Source organism: Dunckerocampus dactyliophorus, chromosome 4 (assembly GCF_027744805.1).
Source record: "Dunckerocampus dactyliophorus isolate RoL2022-P2 chromosome 4, RoL_Ddac_1.1, whole genome shotgun sequence".
In the NCBI taxonomy this organism is placed as follows: domain Eukaryota; kingdom Metazoa; phylum Chordata; class Actinopteri; order Syngnathiformes; family Syngnathidae; genus Dunckerocampus; species Dunckerocampus dactyliophorus.
In genome coordinates this window covers 33,024,031-33,048,668 of record NC_072822.1, presented here as the reverse complement: position 1 = coordinate 33,048,668, position 24,638 = coordinate 33,024,031, and the positions used below count along the sequence as shown (strand labels likewise).

At 43.0% G+C, this 24,638-nt stretch overlaps 1 protein-coding gene and 1 long non-coding RNA gene across 2 annotated transcripts; both read right to left on the bottom strand.

Moving 5' to 3' along the window:
• Nucleotides 1–5,424: 5,424 nt before the first annotated feature.
• LOC129180350 (uncharacterized) lies at nucleotides 5,425–6,089 on the bottom strand. Its single transcript, XR_008570142.1, has 3 exons — nucleotides 6,005–6,089; nucleotides 5,850–5,908; nucleotides 5,425–5,721 (listed from the first exon to the last, which is right to left on the bottom strand). It is a non-coding gene; the product is annotated as an uncharacterized LOC129180350 (long non-coding RNA).
• A 2,709-nt stretch (nucleotides 6,090–8,798) lies between these two features.
• Nucleotides 8,799–24,458, bottom strand: LOC129180349 (zinc finger protein 37 homolog). Its single transcript, XM_054774744.1, has 3 exons — nucleotides 23,919–24,458; nucleotides 19,213–19,551; nucleotides 8,799–13,472 (listed from the first exon to the last, which is right to left on the bottom strand). Exons 1-3 carry the CDS (start codon nucleotides 24,106–24,108, stop codon nucleotides 12,454–12,456), a joined length of 1,548 nt encoding a protein of 515 aa, XP_054630719.1. The 5' UTR covers nucleotides 24,109–24,458; the 3' UTR covers nucleotides 8,799–12,453.
• Between the last annotated feature and the right edge of the window lie 180 nt (nucleotides 24,459–24,638).

Genomic DNA, 24,638 nt, shown 5'->3' with positions numbered 1-24,638 from the left:
CGAACATTTCACCTGTAAGTATGATTGAAATGTAGATTTATGATTGATCATTTAAGGGTTTTGCACTGTCGATCTCTCAGATATTTTCGATCGTGTAAAATTCCTCTGATTAAATGTATGTCCAGAATTGATACGTTTATATAGCTCTATAATAGCTAAGAGGAAATGTACGTACTTTTTTGTTAGATCATAATATATGTATTTCTTTAAGGGACGAAGGTTGCGTTACTTGAAGGAATGGGAGAATCTCAGTGCTTCCATGATGCTTACCAGGCATTGTTTACAGTGCAGTTAGCAAGCCAGTTTGCATACAATTGACCCGGCATGACCCTTCATTTGGATAAACAACAATGCTGAATGACTGACGTAAAAGGATTCATTCATATGATATGTTCTGGGAAATAATATTACTGAACATGCATACCGTTATCCGCGACCCTAATGAGGATGAAGCGGTATAGAAAATGGATGGATGGATGGATGCATACCATTATGTTTGAGATTGCAAACAACGTATTGTCTTACCCAAAGCATATGGTTTTGTTTCAGTGTTGTTGTTTTTTTCTGTGTGTGTGTGTGTGTGTGGGGGGGGTGTATGTGTCACAAATTAATTCTCTTAAGAGTCATTTATTGACTCTTATAGTGTCATTTAAATACTCTCAAAGGAGTTGCAACATTAACACTATAAAAGTGTTAATGTACTATTTTGCAATAAAATTTTAAATTTTTTTAAAATATGACTAGTTGACGGCTTCATACATTTTATTCCAAAAATTTCATTTCCAACAGACAGGAGCTTAAATAACAGCAGGGCACTACGTATGCTCTTTGACAACTGTCATTAGAGCACTGCTTGTCAAATGATCTGAAATGAGTCAGTTCATTTAAACATGACAGAAAACTCAAGCATTTGGTCTTCTATGCAGTACGCGTTAAACAGGTCATCATAGTACATCGTTTCTACATTACAGGCTCTTATGAAAGCACATTCTTTGTGTTTTATTATATCACAGATCTTCTTGAACACAGGTAGATCAAAGCTACATCCAGTACATTTGAACACAGCAACATGGTGCTCTATACCACATGTATCAAACTCGTGCCCTGGAGGGCCGAGACGCTGCAGGTTTTTTCTCCAACCAGTTTCTTCAGCAGGTGGTTTAATTGATGAGCTCCTTCCCTCAAACTGAAGGTGTTGATCATTAAAATCACCTGCTTTAGTGACTGGCTGGAAAGAAAACCTGCAGTGTCTCGGCCCTCCATGGCACGAATTTGACACCCCTGATCTATACGGTAACTTCTCACCCAGTTGGTACTTGACACACTTGGAAGATGCTTGCAGACATCATGCCTGACCACGTTCCTCCCCACCTTTCAAGTTGTAGATTGTTTTTCATGTTGTAGGGCCACATTCTAATCTTCTAAAATAATTTTCATAGTGAAATGCCATGAAAAACAACTGAGATTTTTAAAAATTTTAAACCACACCTTTTGAAAGAATTGTGTTTGGCTTCAAAAAAACATGCACCACGTATGGATAAGAGGGCCAATGTTTTGTATGCGTCTTGGATAGTGTATCATCAAGCGGTGCTTGGGAATCAACTTCTTACCAGGAAGCAATGCTTTGTACCGAGTGTGGTGGTCACTTATCAGATGTTTCAAGTAAAGGATCATTTCATCAGTTATGGTGTAGGAGGAGAACACTACAGGTATGTTGACAATCTGCATCAAAAGGAGGAGGAAGTTCCAGTGATCATTCTTCCTTTCAGTGACATCACCAAATATAAGTGGAGTGTCACATAGAAGACACCATGACTGGGCAGCATTCAGACCCAAATGTTTGCTCTTATCCACTTTTAACCATACGAGAGACTGAAGACATAGCGAGCTTTGAACAGTTCATCAAAAGCTGCAATAAATGTATGTGCCTTGCATGGAACCGGCTTTTGGTCAATAATGTAGAACCTCTGGATGTCACCTTCGCTCGCTGATGCAGAGGAGAAATGGTTGTCTTGTGTCAACAGTCTTGGAAGGGGGTCACACTGGCTCCTTCCTGTGGGTGAAAAGGGCAACAACAACAATTAAAACCCCTTTGCATGGTTTCCATTTCTCAGGTGTTTATTGTATTGTATTATATTGTATTGTATGTACTTTTTTTATCCCACAGCGGGGAAATTTACTTGTTACAGCAGCAAGACAAGTAAAGAGAACAGTGTAAAGAAAGCATAGTGTCTACAACATGGTTCAGGTGGTGCAGGTGTTGTAGAGCCTGACAGCGGTCGGTATGAAGGACCTGCGGAACCTCTCCTTCTTACACCGTGGGTGTAACAGTCTGGTGCTGAAGGAGCTGCTCAGGGAAACAACAGTGTCATGTAGTGGGTGAGAGGTGTTGTTCATGATGGATGTCAGCTTAGCCAACATCCTTCTCTCCCCCACTTCCTCCACGGAGTCCAGAGGACCGTCCAGGACAGAGCTAGCTCGCCTGATCAGTCTATTTATCCTGCTCCTGTCCCTGTCCGTGCTGCCCCCTCTCCAGCAGCCCACAGCATAGAAGATGGCTGAGGCCACCACAGAGTCATAAAAGGTCCGTAAAAGAGTCCTGCACACACCAAAGGACCTCAGTCTCCTCAGCAGGTGAAGGCGACTCTGGCCCTTCTTGTAGAGGGCGTGGGTGTTGACGGACCAGTCCAGCTTGTTGTTAAGGTGAACACCCAGGAATTTGTAGCTGTCTACCAACTCTATGTCCGCTCCCTGGATGTTCACCGGTGTGAAGTGAGATGTTTTCCTCTGGAAGTTAATGATCATCTCCTTTGTCTTGCTGGTGTTGAGCTGCAGCTGGTTAAGCTCACTCCAGCTGACAAAGTCCCTGATGACCGTCCTGTATTCCAGATCATTCCCCTCTGAAACACAACCAACAATGGCTGTGTCGTCGGAGAACTTCTGGATGTGACATTGTGTGGAGTTGTGTGTGAAGTCCGAGGTGTAGAGGGTGAAGAGGAAACGGGAGAGCACCGTACCCTGAGGGGCACCTGTGCTGCAGAGTACCATGTCAGACACACAGTGACGGAGCCTCACATACTGTGGTCTGTTGGTGAGGTAGTCTATAACCCATGCAGTCAGGTGTTGGTCTACTCCCACACTCTCCATCTTCACTCTGAGTAGTGCCGGCTGGATGGTGTTGAAGGCACTGGAGAAGTAAAAAAACATGACCCTCACAGCGCTCCCGCTGTCCTCCAGGTGTAGCAGTGATCTGTGCAGCAGGTAGATCACTGCGTCGTCCACTCCGATCCGAGGCCGGTAAGCAAACTGCAGGGGGTCCAGCTGAGTGCCCACCAGGGGTCGCAGGTGCTGCAGGATAATCCTCTCCATGGTCTTCATCAGGTGAGAGGTCAAGGCAACAGGGCTGAAGTGGTTAGGCTCCTTGGGACGCGGTGTCTTTGGGATCGGGACCACACAGGAGGTCTTCTACAGGGCCGGGACTTTCTCCAGGCTCAGGCTGAGGTTGAACAAGTGCCTGAGAACTCCACAGAGCTGGTCCGCACAGTCCTTGAGGATTCTGGGGCTGATGCCATCCGGTCCCGGGGCCTTCCTTGCCTTGATCTTCTTCAGCTGACTTCTCACCTGATCATCAGTTATGGAGAGGGGAGTAGAGGATGGCTGGGATGGGGATGTGGGGGTGAAGAGTGGTGAGTTGGTAGGGGAGGGAGGGAGGGCAGACTCAAATCTGTTAAAAAACAGATTGAGTTCATCTGCCCAGATCTTGTCCCCACTGGCTTGGTCTCTCCCCACTCCTTTACCATGGCCTGTGATGGTCTGCAGGCCTCTCCAGACTTCCCTGGCATTATTCTCCTCCAGCCGCTTCTCCAGTTTCCTCCTGTAGCAGTCCTTCCCCTTCCTGATCTTGTGCCGGAGTTCCCTCTGGACTCTGCACAACTCCTCCTTGTCCCCCGAGTTGAAGACCCTCTTCTTCTTGTTCAGCAGGGCCTTAATCTCAGAGGTCACCCACGGTTTGTTGTTGGGAAAACACCGCACCAACTTGGAGGGCACAGTGTTCTCCACACAGAAGTTTATATAGTCTGTGATGCAGTGTGTCATGCTGTCAACGTCACTGCCATGGGGACTACAGAGCGCTTCCCAGTCTGTTGTCTGGAAGCAGTCTCTGAGCCTAGCACTGCTCTCCTCAGACCACTGCTTCACAGGCCTCTTCACAGGGGGTTGTCTATTCACTACTGGAGTGTAGTCTGTGACGAGATGGACGAGGTTGTGATCAGAACGACCCAGCGGGGGAGGGGGGATGAGGTGTATGCATCCTTGATGTTTGCATACAGGAGGTCCAAAGTTTTATTGTCTCTAGTGTGGCATCTGACATACTGGGTGAAGGTGGGAAGAGCAGGGTACAGGGAAGCATGATTGAAGTCACCGGAGATGAGGAGGAGGGATTGGGGGTGCTGGTTCTGAAGTTTAGAGACGATGGTGTGGATCTGCTCTATAGCTGCAGCAGCGACCGCTGAGGGGGGGATGTACACAGTCATAGCAATAGCATGTGAAAACTCCCTCGGAAGGTAGTATGGCCGCATGCTAACCGCTAACAGTTCCACGTCTCTGGTGCACAGTTGCTCCTTCACACAGATGTGTCCCGGGTGGCACCATCTATCATTCACAAACACAGCGATTCCCCCTCCCTTCTTCTTACCGCTCTCCGTTGCATTCCTGTCTGCTCGTACCAGCTGGAATCCGTCCAGTGTGACGTGTGAATCCAGACAAAGTTCACTCAGCCACGTCTCCGTGAAGCACATGAGGCTGCATTCCCGGTACTCCCTCTGCAGTCGGATCAGCGCCGTTAGCTCTTCCATCTTGTTGGGGAGAGATCTTACGTTCCCCATGATGACAGACGGTAGACATGGCTTGTACCGTCTCTTCCGCTTCTTGTGGCACACCTTATTACGACATTGAATCAACACAATTAGCCGATTCAAGAACATCTGCAACCTAAAATGAATGCTTTTAGACAGAAATCATGTTTTGATATGTAAAAATGGACCTTTGCATACCTTTAGATGTCTGAGAAGATGGTTGGCTGCTTGAGCCAAACTGATCTTTGCTGTTTTTTTCCTGGCCTCTAGAAGTCGGAAGGAGCAGATGCAGGAGTAGAAGGTTGCAGGATGTATCACTGCCCCAGCCTAAAAGAAAAAAAATCGTTTTTAAACAGCTAGGAAATAAATATTTGAAGTTATTTGCGTAATGCAGAACTGTTTCTACTGACCACAGCTGTCATCAGGTTGAGGTTCAGTTCCTGACAGCAACTCATCAGTGTTCTGCTTTTGCGGGAAAGTCTTGCAGTCTGCAATGACTTTTGCTTTGAAGACAGTTGACCACTTAGCCAGGAACCTCTGAGATACTTCATCAGCAAACATCATTGAGAAATCCTGGTCAATGTATGAACAAGACATGAATATTTCATATACTGTAGGCCTGCAGCTTTACAAATGGTTGATGTAATGGGTAATCTAATACTGAACTAGTCCAAATACTAAAGATTTCCTTACCAATCCAGGAACATCAAGGAAGCGAGGGAACACATTGAGGACAGATGATGATACATCTTTTGCTCGGATCATATTCTGCCGATACTGGAAAGTTGCTCTCATCTTCTTTGACCACGGATTCATCGGTTGAATGTCTTATTGTAGATAGCGCCTCCTTGCACTCCTCACCAAACAGCTGTTGACCAGTTAACAGATATTTGGTTTTTGGACCATCCTGAAGAAACAGTCTTGGAACAACTTTGAGAGCCAGGAAAAGTGTAGGACACAACAGTGACTCGGTGGAGGGAGCAAGGATCAACCAACCTTACGATTTCTGGACGACCTGCTCTACCTCCTGAGCCACTGCCGCTAAGCTAAGCATCCTATGAACATATTTGAAACAAGATTTTAATACAAACTACACACCTAAAGGAAAAACAAAAACAGTACTTTGGGTTTTAGATTGAAAAGACACTTACTGTACATGTCCAGGTTTGGAGAATGGATCTTTGAGGTATGGAAAACAAGTCACAATTCTCAGGGTGTAATTTGTCGTCACACATGATGGCGGAACCCTCCTTTCAAAACACATCATAGTTAATGATCACAGATAGAACCATTCCCCCACTACATGGTCTTACTGCATTTGATGACAGTCTGGAATGACTGTTCTAATGGAAAGGGGGAGGTGACCCATGCAGCTCCATCATATCTGCAACCAGGATGTTCACCATCCGTTTACACGTTGCATCAGGTAGTGTTTTAGTCTTGTTGCACGCCTTGAAAATTTCCTCACCTTTCGGATTGGCCCTCAAAACACCACCGACTTTCTGCCAAAAATATTAAAATGATATATAGTGTGTTCATGGGAATTCAAGAGGATTTTTAAATACACAAAACAATACCATGCATAAAAACACCTTAGGTAACATTGATAATATTAACTTTACATTCATTTACTCAACGCTTACCTGTCTTGCTTCATCCTGATCCAGTGGTTCTGTTGGGTTCCTCTTTCTTGTGGGCTGAAGGATAAATTGTCGAACCTGATGAATGGGATGTAGCAGGCAAGAGTGGAGACTTGCCACCAACTGGCGATAACTGGGGTGAAGCTGGGGATAGTGGAGTCTGCTTCATCTCCAGTCAAATGAATCTCTTACTCTACAAAACAGTACAAAACACCAATTACTACTAAAACAATAATAATTTTGGGGAATTTCAACCTACGGAAAAGGGGCTAAAAATTGAATATCAAATGAAAATACGGTGTCACTTTACAATAAGGTAGACAAAATGACAGTAGTTAATGAGGAACAAACCCATCTAACCCTAACCACTACTCATTACTTTCTTAGTACCTACTCTAAATGTATGTGTTTTAGTTCCTCAGTAACTACTCTGCTCATTGGTTCCTTTTTTGTTCTTCATTAGATCCTCTCGACCCCTTTGTGCTGTCCAATTTTAGGCCTGTCTCACACTTGCCCTTTCTTTCAAAGGTTTTAGAAAAAGTTGTTTTTACTCAGTTACAAACTTTCCTAGAGATGAACTCTGTTCTTGATAAATTCCAGTCTGGTTTTAGATCCCGACATAGCACTGAGTCGGCGCTGTTAAAGGTGCACACTGACATTGCCCTGTCTGTTGATGCTGGGAATCCTGCTGTGTTGGTCCTTGTATCCCGCCTAGAGCGCTGTGTCGGTATCCAAGGCATTGCTCTCCAGTGGTTTAGGTCATACCTGGAAAATAGGAGCTTCTCCGTTATGATCGGTGACCTCTGCTCCTCCCATGCGTCCCTCTCGTGCGGGGTGCCACAGGGATCCATCCTTGGCCCTGTTCTGTTTTCTCTGTATTTATTACCCCTGGGTTCAATTTTGGAAAGACATAATTTGTCTTTTCATCTCTATGCTGACGACCTGCAGATATATCTGCCTATTAGACCCACTGACAATACTGCTCCCACTAGGCTGCTCGATTGTATTACTGACGTAAAGCAGTGGCTGGATCAGAACTTTTTACATTTAAATGACAGCAAAACAGAGTGTATTTTATTTGGTATGTTACCAACATTGCACACTGTTGCAGCGAATTTCATCTCTCTGGCCCCCTTTTTTAAACCTGATGTCAAAAATCTTGGGGTCATATTCGATAGTGGACTTAAATTCGACAAACAGATTAGCTGTGTCATTAGGACGAGCTTCTTTCAGCTCCGTCTTCTGGCTAAAGTGAAGCCTTTTTTAGGTCAGCAGGATCTTGAGAAAGCGATCCATGCTTTCATCAGCACAAGACTGGACTACTGCAACGCACTTTACGTTGGCCTCAGTCAGACCTCAATTTCACGTCTGCAGTTGGTCCAGAACGCTGCTGCCCGGTTTTTAACAAACACGCCCAGACGTGAGCACATCACCCCGGTGCTGTCATCACTCCACTGGCTTCCAGTTCGTTTTAGAATCGATTTTAAAATTTTAGTATTTGTTTTTAATGCCATTAACGGCCTTGCTCCGTCGTACTTGTCGGAGCTTTTAACTATCCGCAATCACGGCAGGGCCCTGCGTTCCTCAGGACAGCTTCTGTTAGAAGTCCCACGGGCAAAATACAAACAGTGGGGCGAACGCTGTTTCTCCGTCGCTGCTCCCAGACTGTGGAACAAACTTCCCACTGACATTCGCACCACTACTGAAGTCGGCCTTTTTAAATCGAAATTGAAAACTCATTTTTTTAGACAGGCGTTCAACACCGACTAGGGCGGTCTTGTATTTTATGCATTTTTATTTCTTGTTGACTCCCATTTTATGTACTTTTAAAGGCTTTTAGCACTCTGCAGCACTGAAGCATTTTCTTATAGAGTTTTTATTCTGTGTTTATTTTGTGTTTATGTTTTATGCTGTGTTCTTATGTTTTGTCTTATTGTAAAGCACTTTGGGAGCCTGTGGGCTATAGTAAAGCGCTATATAAATAAACTTTGATTGATTGATTGATTGATCCTCTACTACCGTAAATTTGTGCTTTAATAATTAGTTCATCGGTAACTACTGTATTTTTGTGTACCTTATTGTAAAGTGAGACCAAAAATACATTTTGAGGCCTCAAAGATCACGATGACAATATCTCATTTGGACAAAACCAAGGTACCTGATGGGGTCCACACTGCCTGTGATATCTAAACCACCTCACGCATTTTCAAATGTTTTCACATCCTTACATGTCACTGATAAAAGGACCTTGAAAGTCAAAACACCTGACTTGACGAGCTCCTCAAAGACATCTCCATCCACCTCTGAGAATAAGAATAAATAAAATATTAAAAAATCCTACTAAAAATAAGATATGGAAAAGCAACAGTTGCAGGGCTTATGCCTTGATAAAAAAAAAAAGATATTACTTACCACATTCATGTAAGACTCAAGGTAAGGTTTGCTGTGAATCAAGAAGAAAAATAAAAGATGCATCATGTGTAGTTCACTTCCAACACATGCCTGACAATTATTTTTAAGTTAAAGTAACAATTACAGTTGCCAACCTTGATATCTTGTATCTTGTACAGCATATCAAGTACTTTGCTGGGGGCCAGCAGGCCTACGTGTGGGGGATCCTCGTGCCAATTAGCTAGTTAGCCATTAGCTCATTAAAAATGAAGACAGTATAATGAAGATATAACGTAGCGTTCACTTACATTACCAAATGTTGCACAGGCAGTGCCAATTAAGTTCACAGCAAAACTAAATAGAAAATATACGTAACTTAGCAAAAACACCAGCTAACATTAGCAAAGGCTTTGCGTGAAAAGAGCTGCCTCAGTTTATTAGTCTTAAATATCACACCAAAAACTAACGTTTTTTATGTGTAAGCATCCAGGTACAACACAATTCATTAGTTCATCTATTTAAACGTTTACTTACCTACTGATGCAAAATGATTCCTAATTGTCAACTTCTTTCATCTGCTTTTCATTTCAGCAACATGAAGTGAGGGGTGGAGTCTAAATGAAATGTCTGTGGGCGGAGCTTAAGACTCTTTAATACTGGTAGAGTGTTGAATGTCTTTATTGTGACACTAACAAGATTTAAACATTTTCAACACTCGAGGGAATTTACATTTCCGCTGTAAAGATGAGGAATGCAAAGAGCACTACATGGGGGAAACTAAGCAAATGCTCCAAAAAAGGCTTTATCAACATCGCAGGGACAATTCGAGTGGGCCTCAATCAGCAGTACATCTACACCTTAAAGCTACCAATCACTCTTTTGAGGACAGCAATGTAAAGATTTTGGCCAAAGAAAACAGATGGTTTGAAAGGGGAGTAAAGGAAGCTATTTTTGTCAAACAACAGAACCCATCATTGAATCGGAATGGTGGTTTGAGGTTTAATTTGGACCCTGTGTTCAGCAGGTTACTGAGACCGAAACCCACAGCTCTTAGTCTTGCAAATGAGGTGAAGTCAGGGCCAAGCCAGAACAATAGATGCTAACGAGCCAGTATCAGAGTCGTTCATACCCAACTCAGGGAGCGACACTTCCCTTTTATCGGAGGTGCTAATGTCAGGAGAGGATTATACCACTACTCCGCCCAGACTTAGTGTAAGGAACCAATAGGAGGAGGGTGTTGGCACACCAATTCCGCCCACTCGTACTGTATTTAAGGCCTAGGCTACCAGCACTTATTAGTTCGCTGACGAAGCTCTTCGGATGAGGAGCGAAACGTCCGACACCTTCTTCATAAATAAATAAATGGTGTCACTTGTTACAGGTATTGCCTGGACAGCTATGTAGTGGGGCTTGTTTAACCTTTGCCTTGTGGGCAAGCAGGAAGGAGAGACGATGCTGAGAGATGTGTGTGTGTTCTGAGCTGCTGTCTGGTGGCCGCGTTCAATAAATAAAGTTGGCAGAAGCAACAGGAGAAGTTTCCTTCTTTGCTTCGGAGCTGAATAACACTGACAAGTTAACAGACTAGTAGCGAACGGAAAAGAAGACGGCTTTGTTTGTGTCGAATACAGAAGATTGATCAAAAATACCGTGAGTACATTCTAAAATACCTCAATTAAGTACAACCCAACTCAGTTTTGCTCCCGTTGCCGCATGCATGCTAGCGTATGTTTTTTTTTTTATTGTAGCGTCGCTGGGAGCACGTCCTGTTCCCAGCCTACTTTGCAGTAATGTTTTGGTGCAAATGCTCTTAAAGTTACATGTTTGACCAGGAAATAGCAAGCTCAAAAGAAGACGGCTTTTTATGTGGAACAACTGACAGTTTGTGTGGATCTTGTGAATGATTGTGACTGAGCTAGGACTCAGTAATTAAAGTCTACACACGACGGCTTCATTGATTGAAAAACAAAACTTTTTCCTGCATGAAGCTTCTACTTGAGTCGGGAATTTGGCCGCTATATGCGGTCAGATATTGACCAAGGGAGACAAAATGGGTGGCCGCTGGCCGCGTTGGACAGGTGACTGCTATACACAGGGTCTATAACATGTAAATTTGCTGCGGGGGATTTTTCAGTGGCTGCTATAGGCAGGTGGCCGTTCTATAAAGGTGGTCGCTAAGACAGGTTTCACTGTATATTATACAGATCAGTGGGTGCAGCAGCACACGCCCCCTCGCTTCTTCTTTGGTTTGATCCACATCACGTGGTGGACGTTTGTTCAAGTTTGAGCAGCAAGAGGGCGCGAGTATCACGCCTGTAGAGGGCGCCCATCTGTCACACATACTGTATGCAGGGACGGATTGGGACCAAAAAAGGGCCCTGGACTTTTTTCCCCAAATAGGCCCACCCACCAAACGGGGCACATATAGACAAACAACCATTTACAGACACATTCATACCTATGGACAATTTAGAGTCGCCAATTAACCTAACCAATTCAAACAAATCCAACATCAGAATGTTCAGCTCACAAGTGTGCTACCAATTCTTTTCAAAATATTGACACACTTAGTGTAATTTCATACTGAAAATGAATATGAAAAGACAAAATAAATATTGAAAATATAAATGCCAGCTCATGCTGGTGCATTACTGAGTCACTGAATCAGTTGTATAGCTCAGCTGGTAGAGTGCTTGGTTCCTGACTCAGACATCATTAGTTCAATTCCAGAGTTGAGCTCAAATCACCAAACCTCTTACTTTCATTCTACATTTAGCATATGTCCACAGCATGGCAGTCAAACTTCAGCTTCCAAACGACTCCTGTGTTCATTCAAAATTTTGATCTTCATACCTTTTCAAAGCATTTCAGTTGCGCTTCAGCTTTTCAGCATTCACACACAGTGTCTGCTGACTGCCTCATCTAGTTGTAATTTGGTTTTCTTTTTGTGAATGTGTTTTGCACTTCTCGGCCGCCTTAACTATGCCTTATATGCCTGCCATTTTTGGTTTAATTTTACTTCTGCAATGTGTTGCGAGCCCAAAAAAAAGAGCCATGAAGGAAAATCGGAGGCCCTCGGCAAGCCCACATTGCTGGTTTAGCTGGTTGTGCACAATAAACTCTGACCGGGCTGCACAGGTAATTTAGTTACGTTTTGTAGTTGTTATAGCGTCCTCAAACATAAAAACATTTAAAAGCAAGACTGAAGTTTATGAAATTGTTTTAAATAAAAGTAATGTTAATACATTTTTAAGACGTTTCCTTTTTCAGGAAATTTCACTTTTATATCAAATTGCCACAACACAAACACATGTTGATGATTGTTGATGTATACTTCTGTAATCCAACAGAAGGAAGGCGAGGAAAACCCCCCCAGTCCATGTTGCCCTCAACCACTCAGGCTGTCTGAGATTGTTTCTTATTTGCTTCAGAGTTGATATAAACGTTTGTAGCAGCACACAAGGAACTTGTAGGGGAATCTCCTAAAAGTGACATCTCACATGTGACATTTCACTTCTTTGCCCTTTTTTTTTTTTTTTTTTTTTTTTAGCACAAACTGGACAGGAATATGTTTATTCTCCATTGTGTGTCAACATATGTGCTGTCATTTTTGTCTTCCGAGAAAACATTTGACCACAAGCTGGGCAACTAAAAGGTTTTTCCCCGGTGTGCGTTCTCATATGCGCATTCATATTGCTCCTACAAGAAAAACTTTTACCGCAAAATGCGCAACTAAAAGGTTTTTCTCCCGTGTGTGTCCTTTTGTGTCCATTCAAATTGCTCCTTTGAGAAAACTTGTCTCCACAAACTGAGCAACTAAAAGGTTTTTCTCCTGTGTGTGTTCTCATGTGTGACGTCAAAGTGGAGCGCTGCACAAATGTATCACCGCAGATTGAACAACTGAAGGGTTTTTCTCCTGTATGTATTCTCATGTGTGATACCATGTTTGACTTTAGAGAGAATGGTTTACTACAAATTGAACAACAAAAACGTTTTTCTCCTGTATGGGTTCTCATGTGTCGACTGAAAATACCCTTATGAGAAAAGCTTCTATCACAAACTAAGCAGTTAAAACATTTTTTGCCGGTCTTCTTTTTAGAGTGTTTTTTGTCAGTTTGAGTTCTCATATCACCTTCCCAGTCTGTATCGCTGCTTAAAGGTTCTTGGGCGTCGTTCTCATCTTCATCCTCAGGAGAGTGTGACGTTGTGTCATCACTATCTGATAGTGGAGCTAAGAGGTTGTCTGCTTGTGATCCTCCACAGTGGTCTCCATCAGCTTCTGTTGTCATGTGTTGTGGTGAGCTGCCGCTTGGAGGCTCCGCCCCTCTGTCCTCCTCACCTGGACTGTGATGAAGCTGTGAGGACTCCGGTGGTTTGTCTTCATGGTCTTCAGTCTTCACAGGAACAACAGTGAGTTGCAACTCGTTGAGATCAAACTCATCCGGCCCTAGTAGACACGCTCCATCCTGAGTGATCCAGAGGTCCCTCTCTTCCTCCTTAATGTGGGGGGCCTGTGAATCCTCCTGCTTCAAAGTGGAGCGCTCCCCCTGAGGAGGATGTTCCTCTTGACGACCAATCAGCTGCTGAGCATCTGCAGGATACAAACAGGAATTATTGCTGAGGCTTATCATCAAGTCGTCACTTTTATTTATACACTGCCCATTCACAACAGGAGATATCTGGAGGCACTTGACACGTGGAGCAGGTCTTGAAACACGTTCCTACATTAAAGCAGATCTATTATGCTTTTCCTCTTTTCTGACCTATAAATGTTGTTACAACGTTTTATTGTTGTGTTAAACGATGCCAACGTGTCAGATAATGAGGTTTGTGCATTTGGAAGGGAGACCTGAAAGCAGGTTGGAGCTGCTGATTCCCGGCCAGCAACAGAAAAATATGCTCATCTGCCAACGGCATTTCACACGGGACTGTTTTGTGAACATACGGCAATACGAAGCTGGACTAGCCTACAAATTGCTGCTGAAGTCCAACACCTTTCCATCGAGGCAGAACACCTGTAAGTAACAATTTATCAATGTCTTAACTGTGTTTATTTTGTGTAAGTAATCGGACAAAATGGGTTCGACGGCTGTCTGGAAGTCCTCGGGAGCAATTGGGAGTGTGACCAATCACAGCGGAGTGGGCTTGGCGGGAGGCGTACCTGGAGGAGGGCTGGAGTAAATTACACAGACCGTTTGGGCGAGAGGCGGGAAACACTGCCGTAAGAGGTGCAGTCTGGAAGATCTCGAAAGTTTTCTGTGCGGGTTATTGTGTGAGTCCAGAACTCAACACAAAGGCCCGAAAATTAGTATAACAACATGTCTTGTTCAAAGCATAGGGAAATATTACCAAGCCTTCAACATGTCTTGGTCAAAGCAGAGGGAAAGCATTCCATTCCTAACAGCATCACATATACTGTATGTCCATTATTAACCCTGGAATCACCATCCACCCTTGAGGCCGCTCTGATCACAAACTTCTTCATCTCACACTATTCCATTCTAATGTCAACTACTATCAGTAATATTACATTCTTAACAGTTGGAACATTTCCCTCTGCTGTCAACAAGTCTTGTTTAAAACAGAGCGAAAACCTTCCAATCCCAACAGCATGCACACCCATCCACCCTGGAGGCCGCTCTGGTGACAACCTTGTTTCCTCCCCCACTACAATCCTCCAATAGTGAGGAAACAGTCACCAGAGGAGAGAAGTGTGATGAAGTGGTCCGAGGAGGCCTGTGAGCAGCCGAGAGACTGTTTTTGAACCACAGACTGGGACATGCGGAGAACATCGACAGGCTGACCGGGTTGGCCGCCATCTTTGATTCATCCATCCATTTTCTATGCTGCTTCTCCTCATTAGGGTCCCGGTGGTATGCTGGAGCCTATCCCAGCTAACTTCGGGCGACAGGCGGGGTACACCCTGGACTGGTGGCCAGCCAATGGCAGGGCACATATAGACAAACAACCATTCACACTCACATTCATACCAATTTAGAGTCTCCAATTAACCTAACATGCATGTTTGTGGAATGTGGGAGAAAACCCACGCACACACGGGGAGAACATGCAACCTCCACAAAGGAATGCCCAACAAACTCGTCCATGTTATCTCTCTTCTATAAGTCAGAGAGAGTGTTTAAAATGATTAAGTTAAAGGAGATTCGAACCCAAGTCTTCCCGATCTCCGGACTGTGTGGCCAACATGCTAATCACTAGACCCCCGTGCGGCCATCTTTGATTCAATATTTATATAAAAGGGCTGTGATTAAACAAACTCGTCCATGTTATCTCTCGTCATATAAGACAGAGAGAGTGTGTAAAATGATTAAGTAAAAGGTTGGTGAATGTTAAAAATACCTTCAGCGTGTGACACAGTTTGAGTCTTGCAAGCATCTTCCAGTCGCTGCAGTTGTCGCTCCTTCTCTCTTGTTCGAGAAAGTTCCTCCTCGTACGACGCTATCGTTCTTTCAAACAGCGCGAATATTTCATCAGCCGCCGCCATTAGTCGCTCCTTCACCAACTCTTTCAACATTTTTGACTCGATTACGCTTTATCGTCCTCTTCGCCCTTTGTCTCGCCTCTGTTTTGAAGAGTTGCCCTCTTTGGCCTTTTTCTTCTTCAATGGGGGGCTCACGGGAGCTACACCATTCATGGCGTCACACTGCTGCCATCTTGCGGCGGTACTGAAGACGGCTCAACATGATGACGGATAACGTTTCTGATAGATGATGCTAAAGAAAAATGCTAACGAATTTAATTCCATTCCCTCTGGGGACTAAAACGAAGAACCTCTCGAAATGGTAGATATCGTCTGAGGTGTTCAAATCTTTCCAGTGAGGGCCACATACTGAAAAATGATAGCATACATGGGCCACCTTGTCGTGTTCTTAATGCATTTTTAATCACGAAACGTCCTTAACTTCTAACAAAGAAGCTAGCTTGCTAAGGTAAAAAAAATGACAACCGGAACTGGAAGTCAGCTACGCAGCCCGCCTACAATGTCAACAGTGGTTGACTCTCAAAAATGTTAACACAAAACAATTCTATTTGCATAGACATGATGAATGAAAGGGATAAATTAACATGTGGCAGTGCGACAACACGGACACCACCTTCCTGTTTTGTCATGAGTTATTTCTGCACATAAAACTATTAATATTAATTGTGAAACTTTAAAAACGAGTTTTGTGTTACATTTTTGGGCTTTCGAGAAGAAATTATTTGGATTTACATTCATTATTTCTTATGGAAAAAAGGGATTTGGTTAGCATCCGTTTCGGTTAGAGTCGGACCTTGTGGAACAACCTAATGACGCTAACCAGGGTTCCACTGTGTATTTAAAGAAAAAACTGCATCTCAGGTATGTGATGCAGGTGAAAACACCTAACGTGTATTAACCTTGCTCTTTCTTCCACATTTTTGCCGTTTTTTGTTTTGTTTTACTTTTCTGAATTTCTTTCATCTAAATAATCTTTGTAATTTTTTTGGTGTAATATTATGACTTTATTCCCATAAAAGTTTTACTTTATTTCCATATTAGTACAACTTTTTCCCCAACCTAATTTTCCAAAAATTACAACTTTATTTTGTTTAGTTTGTTGAAATGACATTAAATGACATTATTTTTCCACATAATATGACAAGTTTATTCTTGTAAAATTGTGACTTTTCTCGTTAGAATAAGACTTGCTGCTGTTAATGCTGTTGTCTATTTTTATTTTTATTTTTCAGAATCAGAATTTGACTCCGGTTAAATGACCTCTCAAGGTACTCAAACACAGAAGAAATAAATAATTCAAAAGTAAGATTAAGAAGTGCAACTTAAAAAACATTATTTACATTGAAGTGGGTTTTTTTTTGGTTAACACTGACATGTCTTCAGGTGTTCATCAGCTTGGGGGAAGAAAGTGTTGGTTGTTTTGGCATACAGTGCTTTGTAGCACCTACCTGAGGGGAGGAGTGATGTTCCCTGCTCCTTTCCTGGCCCCGGACCGGTACAAGGTCGGCTCCAATTATTTTTCCTGCAGACCTGAACTCCAACTAGTTCAACTTTCTTCTTGTAAATTTTTTTCTCGTAATTATGATTTCATTCCCATAACATTTTGACTTTATTATCGTAACGCAACTTTTTCCGCAAGCTAATTTTACAAATGTGACACCTGTGTTGTTTTGTTTGTTTCGCACAATATTCCGATTTCTAAAAAAATATTTCAGCTTTATGTACTAAATTGCCCCTGTTTTTTTGTCACAATAATACATTATTCTCGTAAAATTCTCTCTCTCATTAGATTGCAACTTTTTTCTCTTAATATTTTGACTTAATTCTTGTAAAATTACCGCAGATTATCAAGTTTCTGCTGTTTTTACAGCTACGTGCCGCAAATGGCCCCTGGACCACACTTTGGAAACCATTGCTTTATGCGTATCAACTAGATGGATGTCCATGCAATTTGAAACCAGTTCATTTGGGACTCCGTGTCTTACAAATACCGTCTTCAGAAAAGCCCCAATGGCTTTTCTGGATGTGGACTATAAAGTTGCCACCTTGGTATAGTTGGAGTAACAGTCCGTAATCATAGTATCATGTTCCCACCCTCACATGTGGTCATGAGCTTTGGTTCGAGACCAAAAGGATAAGATCGCGGACACAAATGGCCGAAATGAGTTTATTCTGTAGGGAGGGGCTCAGAGTAGAGCCACTGCTCCTTCACATTGAAAGGAGCCAGTCAAGGTGGCTCGGGTATCTAAGATACCCCAGGTATCTGGGATGGATGAATAGATGGACAAGCTCGCTAAGAGTTCAGTGCTGGATATTACTTGCATAATTAAAGAGCCTCTTTCTTTGAGCAAGTTGAAGTGGGTCTGACCATCTCTTTGCCACAATATAGATAATATTAACACTAATCAGATTAATCACAGTTTACAAATTAATTAATCACAATTAATCACCATTTGCAACCATGTCTGAAATAGACCATTTTCACTGTATTTTATTGACAAGACAGGTTTATACAGTATAGAGTTACCATACCGTGTGTTTATTTACAGCTCCAACTGAAATGACAATTCAAATCAAGCTAAAACATACTTATACACCAAAATGTAACTTGTCTGTCTCTGTCTCTGAACTAGGCTACAGGTATTTAGCACAGTATTGTCATTTTCAAACGCATAAATTAAACTACGAGATACCACACTTTAATTCTACACAATTAAATTGGGCCACGACGGCTCTCGGGATAACAAGTTTCCACATTCCTGGGAGTTTTACTCCCATTCTTCCTGCCATGACCTGAAGCATTCACCATTCAACTTCTTCAGGATTTGCTTTTAATAGTTCTACCTTCCACCTATCACAGAAAGGCTCACGACACCCAGCACTGGCCGCCATGTTTCACAAAGCACACTCCGCGTGTGTTCTCAAGGTTCCTCTCTCGTGTGAGACTGCATGTGTGCACTTAAACGTTGCTTCCGGTCAAAGCTTTTATTACAAAGTGAGCAACTAAAGGGTTTTTGTCCAGTGTGAGTCCACATGTGCTCACTCAAACGGTGCTTAGTAGGAAGACTTAGACCACAAACGGAGCAGCTAAATGGCTTCTCTCCAGTGTGTGTTCTCATGTGAATCTTCAAATGACTAGAATATGGAAATATTTTACCACAAACTGAGCAGCTGAAGGGTTTCTGTCCTCTGTGTGCCATCATGTGACTCTTCAAATGACTAGAATAATTAAATATTTTACCACAAACTGAGCAGCTAAAAGGTTTCTCTCCTGTGTGCGTTCTTGTGTGAATCTTCAAATGACTTGAACAAGGGAAGCTTTTACCGCAAACTGAGCAACTAAAAGGTTTCTCTCCAGTGTGTTTTCTCACATGTGAGTCAAACTGGGCCAGAGCGGGAAAGCTTTTACCACAGACTGAGCAACTAAAAGATTTTTCACTTTTGTGAATTTCCATGTGTGATACCAGAGCAGCCCTGTGAAGGAATCTTTCGCCACAAGCGGAACAAATTAAAGGTATTTCAGTGTGCGTTTTCATGTGTTGAGTCACCTGATTCTTAAAGAAAAATTTTTCACTGCAAACTGCGCAACTAAATCGTTTTTCTCCATGGAGATTTCTCATGTGTGATATCATACTGCTTTCCAGAGTGAAACCTTTACCACAAACTGAACAACTAAAAGGTTTTACTACTGTGTGTTTTTGCATATGATGAGTCAAATCGCACTCATAAGTAAAGCTTTTAGCACAAACTGAGCAGGTCAAACGTTTTTTTCCTGTCTTCTTTTTATAGCATTCAGAGTGTTTGTTGTCAGTGTGAGTCCTCATATCACCTTCATCGTCTGTATCGCTGCTCAAAGGTTCTTGAGTGCCGTCCCTGTCTTCATCCTCGGGAGAGTGTGACGTTGTGTCGTCACTATCTGATAGCGGAGCTAAGAGGTTGTCTGCTTGTGGTTCGTCATCGTCATCTTCAATCTTCACAGAGACAACAGTCAGTGGCAACTTGGTGAGGTCAGCCTCCTCCAGCCCGAGAAGACGCTCTCCATCCTGAGGGATCCAGAGTTCCTCGTCTTCCTCTTTAATTTGGGGGGGATCTGGATCCTCCTGCTTCCAAGTGGAACTCCCCGCCAGCGGCTGACACTCTTCTTGAGGACCAATCATGTGCTGGACGTCTGCAGGACACAGAGGACTTTTTGTGGAATTTGATTGAACAACTTATTTTAGTTTTGGTATTATTGTCTTGTTTGAGGCCATAATAATTACACTCAATCTAATTATCAGAGAAGTGTGGAGAGAACTTTATGTTTTATGACATGATTTTTATCATACAGTATTTAATTTAATTGGGGGAAGCAGCAAGACATCCACGTCACAATGAAGAAGCTGTAGATTAAGACGACTCATTTCAACAAGCATGGTGCTACCAACTACATACAGTACATACAGAGTGGTGGGAAAAAGTGTTTGCCTCCTTCCTGATTTCTTATTTTTTTGCGTGTTTGTCACACTTAAATGTTTCAGATCACCAAACAAATTTTAATATTAGTCAATGACAACACAACTGAACACAAAATGCAGTTTTTAAGGGAAACTTTTTATTATTAAGGGAGAAAGAAAAAAATCCAAAGCTACATGGTCCTGTGTGGAAAAGTGATTGCCTCCTAATCCTAATAACTGGTTGGCCCCCCTTAGCAGCAACAACTGCAATCAAGCGTTTGTGATAACTTGCAATGAGTCTCTACAGTGCTGTGGAGGAATGTTGGCCCACTCATCTTTGCAGAATTGTTGTCATTCAGTCACATTGGAGGGTTTTCCAGCATGAAGCGCCTTTTTAAGGTCATGCCACAGCATCTCAATAGGATTCAGGTCAGGACTTGGACTAGGCCACTCCAAAGTCTTCATTTTGTTTTTCTTCAGCCATTCAGAGGTGGACTTGCTGGTGTGTTTTGGATCATTGTCCTGCTGCAGAACCCAAGTTGGTTTCAGCTTGAGGTCACCAACAGATGGCCGGATGTTCTCCTTCAGGATTTTTTTTGGTAGACAGCAGAAACCATGGTTCCATTTATCACAACAAGTCTTCCAGGTCCTGAAGCAGCAAAACAGCCCCAGACCATCACACTACCACCACTATATTTTACTGTTGGTATGATGTTTTTTTCTGAAATACGGCATTACTTTTACCCCAGATGTAATGGGACACACACCTTCCAAAAAGTTCAACTTTTGTCTCGTCAGACCACAGAGTATTTTCCCAAAGTTTTTGGGGATCATCTGGCAAAATTAAGATGAGCCTTAAAGTTATTTTTGTTCAGCAGTGGTTTTGGTCTTGGAACTCTGCCATGCAGGTCGTTCTTGCCCAGTGTCTTTCTTATGGTGGAGTCATGAACACTGACCTTAACTGAGGCAAGTGAGGCCTGCAGTTCTTTGGATGTTGTTGTGGGGTCTTTTGTGACCTCTTGGTTGTCCTCGCTTTGCTCTTGGGGTAGGCTGTCCGCTGTGCAGTACCACCAAGGCTAGCCTCCAGCACATCCTATCAGGATGTAAGGTGGCGTTGACCCAGGGACGGTTTAGGTGGCGCCACGACCAGGTGCTAACCAAGTTGGCAGAGCACCTTGAAAGATGCAGGGTGGCTGCAAACCGCACCCAGACAAAGGTAAGGCCAGCGCTAGCTGCTTTCGTCAAGCCAGGCGAAATGCGCAGAGCACCCATGCAGGGAGTTACCATCCTGAGACCAGGCAAGGAGTGGCAAATGCTGGTGGATCTCAGAAGACAACTGGTGTTCCCGAGAGAGATCATAACAACTACTCTCAGACCAGATATCGTCATGTCGTCTGCAGTGGCGAGATCAGTCCACTTCATAGAGATAACCATCCAGTGGGAAGAGGGCATGACAGCAGCCCACGAGAGGAAACACCTCCCTCAAATACTCCGAGCTGGCGGCGGAGTGCCGAGAGGCTGGCTGGAGAGCCAGGGTATACCCTGTGGAGGTCGGAAGCAGGGGCTTTGTTGGCGAGACGGCAGTCCAACTGCTCCGCAGTGCTGGGATGACAGGGACAAGCCTGCGGAAAGCGGTGAAGGAGCTGGGAGACGAGGCTGAGAAGGCGAGCTACTGGCTGTGGCTTCGGAGGAAGGAAAAAGGATGGGGGCTAACACCCCCTTGAGGGCAGCTGCAGGGAGTGGCGGGGAGACGTCCCCATACGCCACTGCCCCCCCGTTGGGAGATATACTGGTATAGGTGGCGAAACATCTGTGAACGGCGGCCTCCCGCTGACGACCCTGCAGCTGCCCGCATTGGCACCGGAGGAGGCGCGACAGGCCGGAAGGTCGAAGCAGGAACCAACAGCTGACCTGTGCAATGATCTGGGGTCATATTGGTTGGCCGGCCACTACTGGGAGGTCACTGAAGTCCCAAAGCTTTAGAAATGTCTTTTATAACCTTTTCCAGACTGATAGATCTCACTTAATCTGGCTTAAGTTATGTTTTAACAGGGGGACAATCACTTTTTCACACAGGGCCATGTGCATTTGGATTTTTTTCTCCCTTAATAATTGAATGTTTCATTTAAAAACTGCATTTGTGTTCAGTTGTGTTGTCACTGACTAATATTTAAATTTGTTTGATGATCTGAAACATGTAAGTGTGACAAACATGCAAAAAAAAAAAAAGAAATCAGGAAGGACCCAAACACTTTTTCACACCACTGTACATTTGTGAAACTTTGTTATGTAGTGGAATACCGCTGGTATAGAGTAAATCATTTTAACTCCAAAGTGTGCAGCATTAACTACTGAAGCATGATTGACATACATATGACAAGTCATGAGTTTCTAGTGATGGGGAGCCGGTTCTTTGAAATGAACGAGCCATTTTTTAACTGTTAAAACCCCACATGATTGGTCAAAATGTGCTGTGCCGTATGTGTCGACAAAACGGGGGAGGGAGCAAGCTGGAAAGGTGAGGAAAATGCGCAGCAGGAAACAAAAGCTGAGGCACTTTGTGTTTCTGAATGCCATTCTTCGACTAGCAACAACCGTTAGCTGGATGCTACTTTGTCTTTAAGTTCTGCACATTTGAATATGCATTTGGTTGTATAATGTTTTGTTGATGTTGTGGTGTTTCACTGTAAATACTGTAATCCTTCTTTTATCACAGTTAATTGGTTCCAGACCCGACCGTGAAAAGTGAATTTCCGCCAAGTAGGATTCCGTATTTATAAATGGAATATTTTCATAGTTAGAGCAAAGAAAACATAGAAAACCTGTTTACGACCTTCTAAATACGTTTTTTAATTATTAGAGCCCTCTAGACATGAAATAACACCCCTATAGTCACCTTTATATTCGTATTACCTAATATAGTAAACACAATAAAAGAAAATAAGGCATAAATAAGACTTGACCTCGTGTGTGTACCTGTAAATGTGCGACGTCAGGGGTTAGGAGTTGATTTTCATCTTGCCGTGGGTCACAGCCGCAACAGTAACCCGTGTTTTTGTTAGGGATTATTGAGCCTGTTGTGAGATCATTCAAACCGGTAATAAAAGCCTGTTCTGGTGATCAAGTCTGGCACTTGTGTGTCTGACCGAACATTACAGTAACATTACTGACACCTAGTGTAGAATACTATATAGACATTCTTGAATCTTGAGTCTTTTGAATGCCTTATATTTGTAATTTGGTTTATTTAAAATGCTTATTTTGGGCAAAAATGTGTAACATAAAATGTCATATTTAGCCATGAAGCAGTATGATTTATGAATTTATATATTTTTGAAAAACCGTGATGGAGTGGAGCTGTGAAATACGAACTGCGAAGTGGCGAGGGACGACTGCATATTTAGCTGTGTGATGTCTTGTTGATGTTGTATATAACACAACATTTTGTCGAATTGAGGTGGGCCTTGGTTTTTGTGTTTCATAAATTATTTTTTTGTTGCTATCTGTTCCGTGTTTAGCATACAAATGAAGCCATACAAAACATAAAAACTTGATATTTTACAAATTCATTTTACACGTATTTTGGTAAGAAATCAACTTAAGTAACAAAAAAAATCTGAGGAGCCGTTTGGGAGCCAAAAGAGCAGGCTCCTTTAAGGCAGCCGATGCAAAAGAGCCGGTTCTTTACAAATAGCCGAACTTCCCATTACGACTCGTTTCAAACGAGGGCGGGTGGGGAACTTTGTTGTGCATGTGTGAGATTCGGTGCATCGCTTTCTGACGAGTGACTCGAGTAACCAACTCACTTCAGTGAGTGACTCATTGGAACTCGAGTCGTTCATAAGGAATCACGTTTCCCATCCCTAGAATATAACACATACAAAGTGTGTTTAAAGATTCGGTATAACATGTAAACAACACCGTCAGTGTGTATCACAATCTGCTACACATCAATGGTGTACATTGGCCGCCATCTTGGATTAAATATTAACACCAACTATAACACAACGTTATGATGTCTTCCGGCCTCTTCATATAAGATACACGAATAAAGTGTGAGAACTTAATAGGTGGAAGGTTCGCGAACATGTAAAAAAAATACCTTTAACGTGTCGCACAATTTCAGTCTTGGAGGCTGGAAGCTGTTTAGCCTCCAGTTGTTGTCGTTGTCGCTCCGTCTCCTCTCTTGCTCGAGAAAGTTCCTCCTCGTATGACGCTATCGTTCTTTCAAACAGCGCGAATATTTCATCAGCCGCCGCCATTAGTATCTCCCTTATCAACTCTTTCAACATTTCCTTTCAGGTACCTCGTCGCCTTCGCCCTTCAGTTAGTCTTAGAAGCCTCGCTAACTTCCGCCTTTTTGTTCTTCTGAGGTTTACGGCAGCGAATGCATTCATGACGTCACGCCGCTGCCACCTTGCGGCGGTACTGAATACGGCTCAAGATGGGAGGAAGAATTTATACATAAAAGTGTTACTTAGACGGCACGTGTTAATATTCTTTGAATGTTTCTTTGTTAGGACACTGTGACTGAAGGGGTTTCATTTGTAGCTAAAGGTATTTTATTTTGCTTTGTCGCGAAATGCGGTGATTCGTGGCGTCACATCCGAAGAGTCATTTCCTGTTATTTTTTTCCTCATTTTGTCTGAGAAGTGTGGCAAGCACGTGTTGTATACATCTGTTTCCATCCAATGTGACGCATCGTAGAGGCAATGCCAGAATCATTCATCATGTTATTTTGCAAATGCCCAAAGCGTAAGTTGTGGTGCTTCGTTAAAAACTATGGATACGCATAAGTTAATGAGTTAATAAAAAGTAAGTC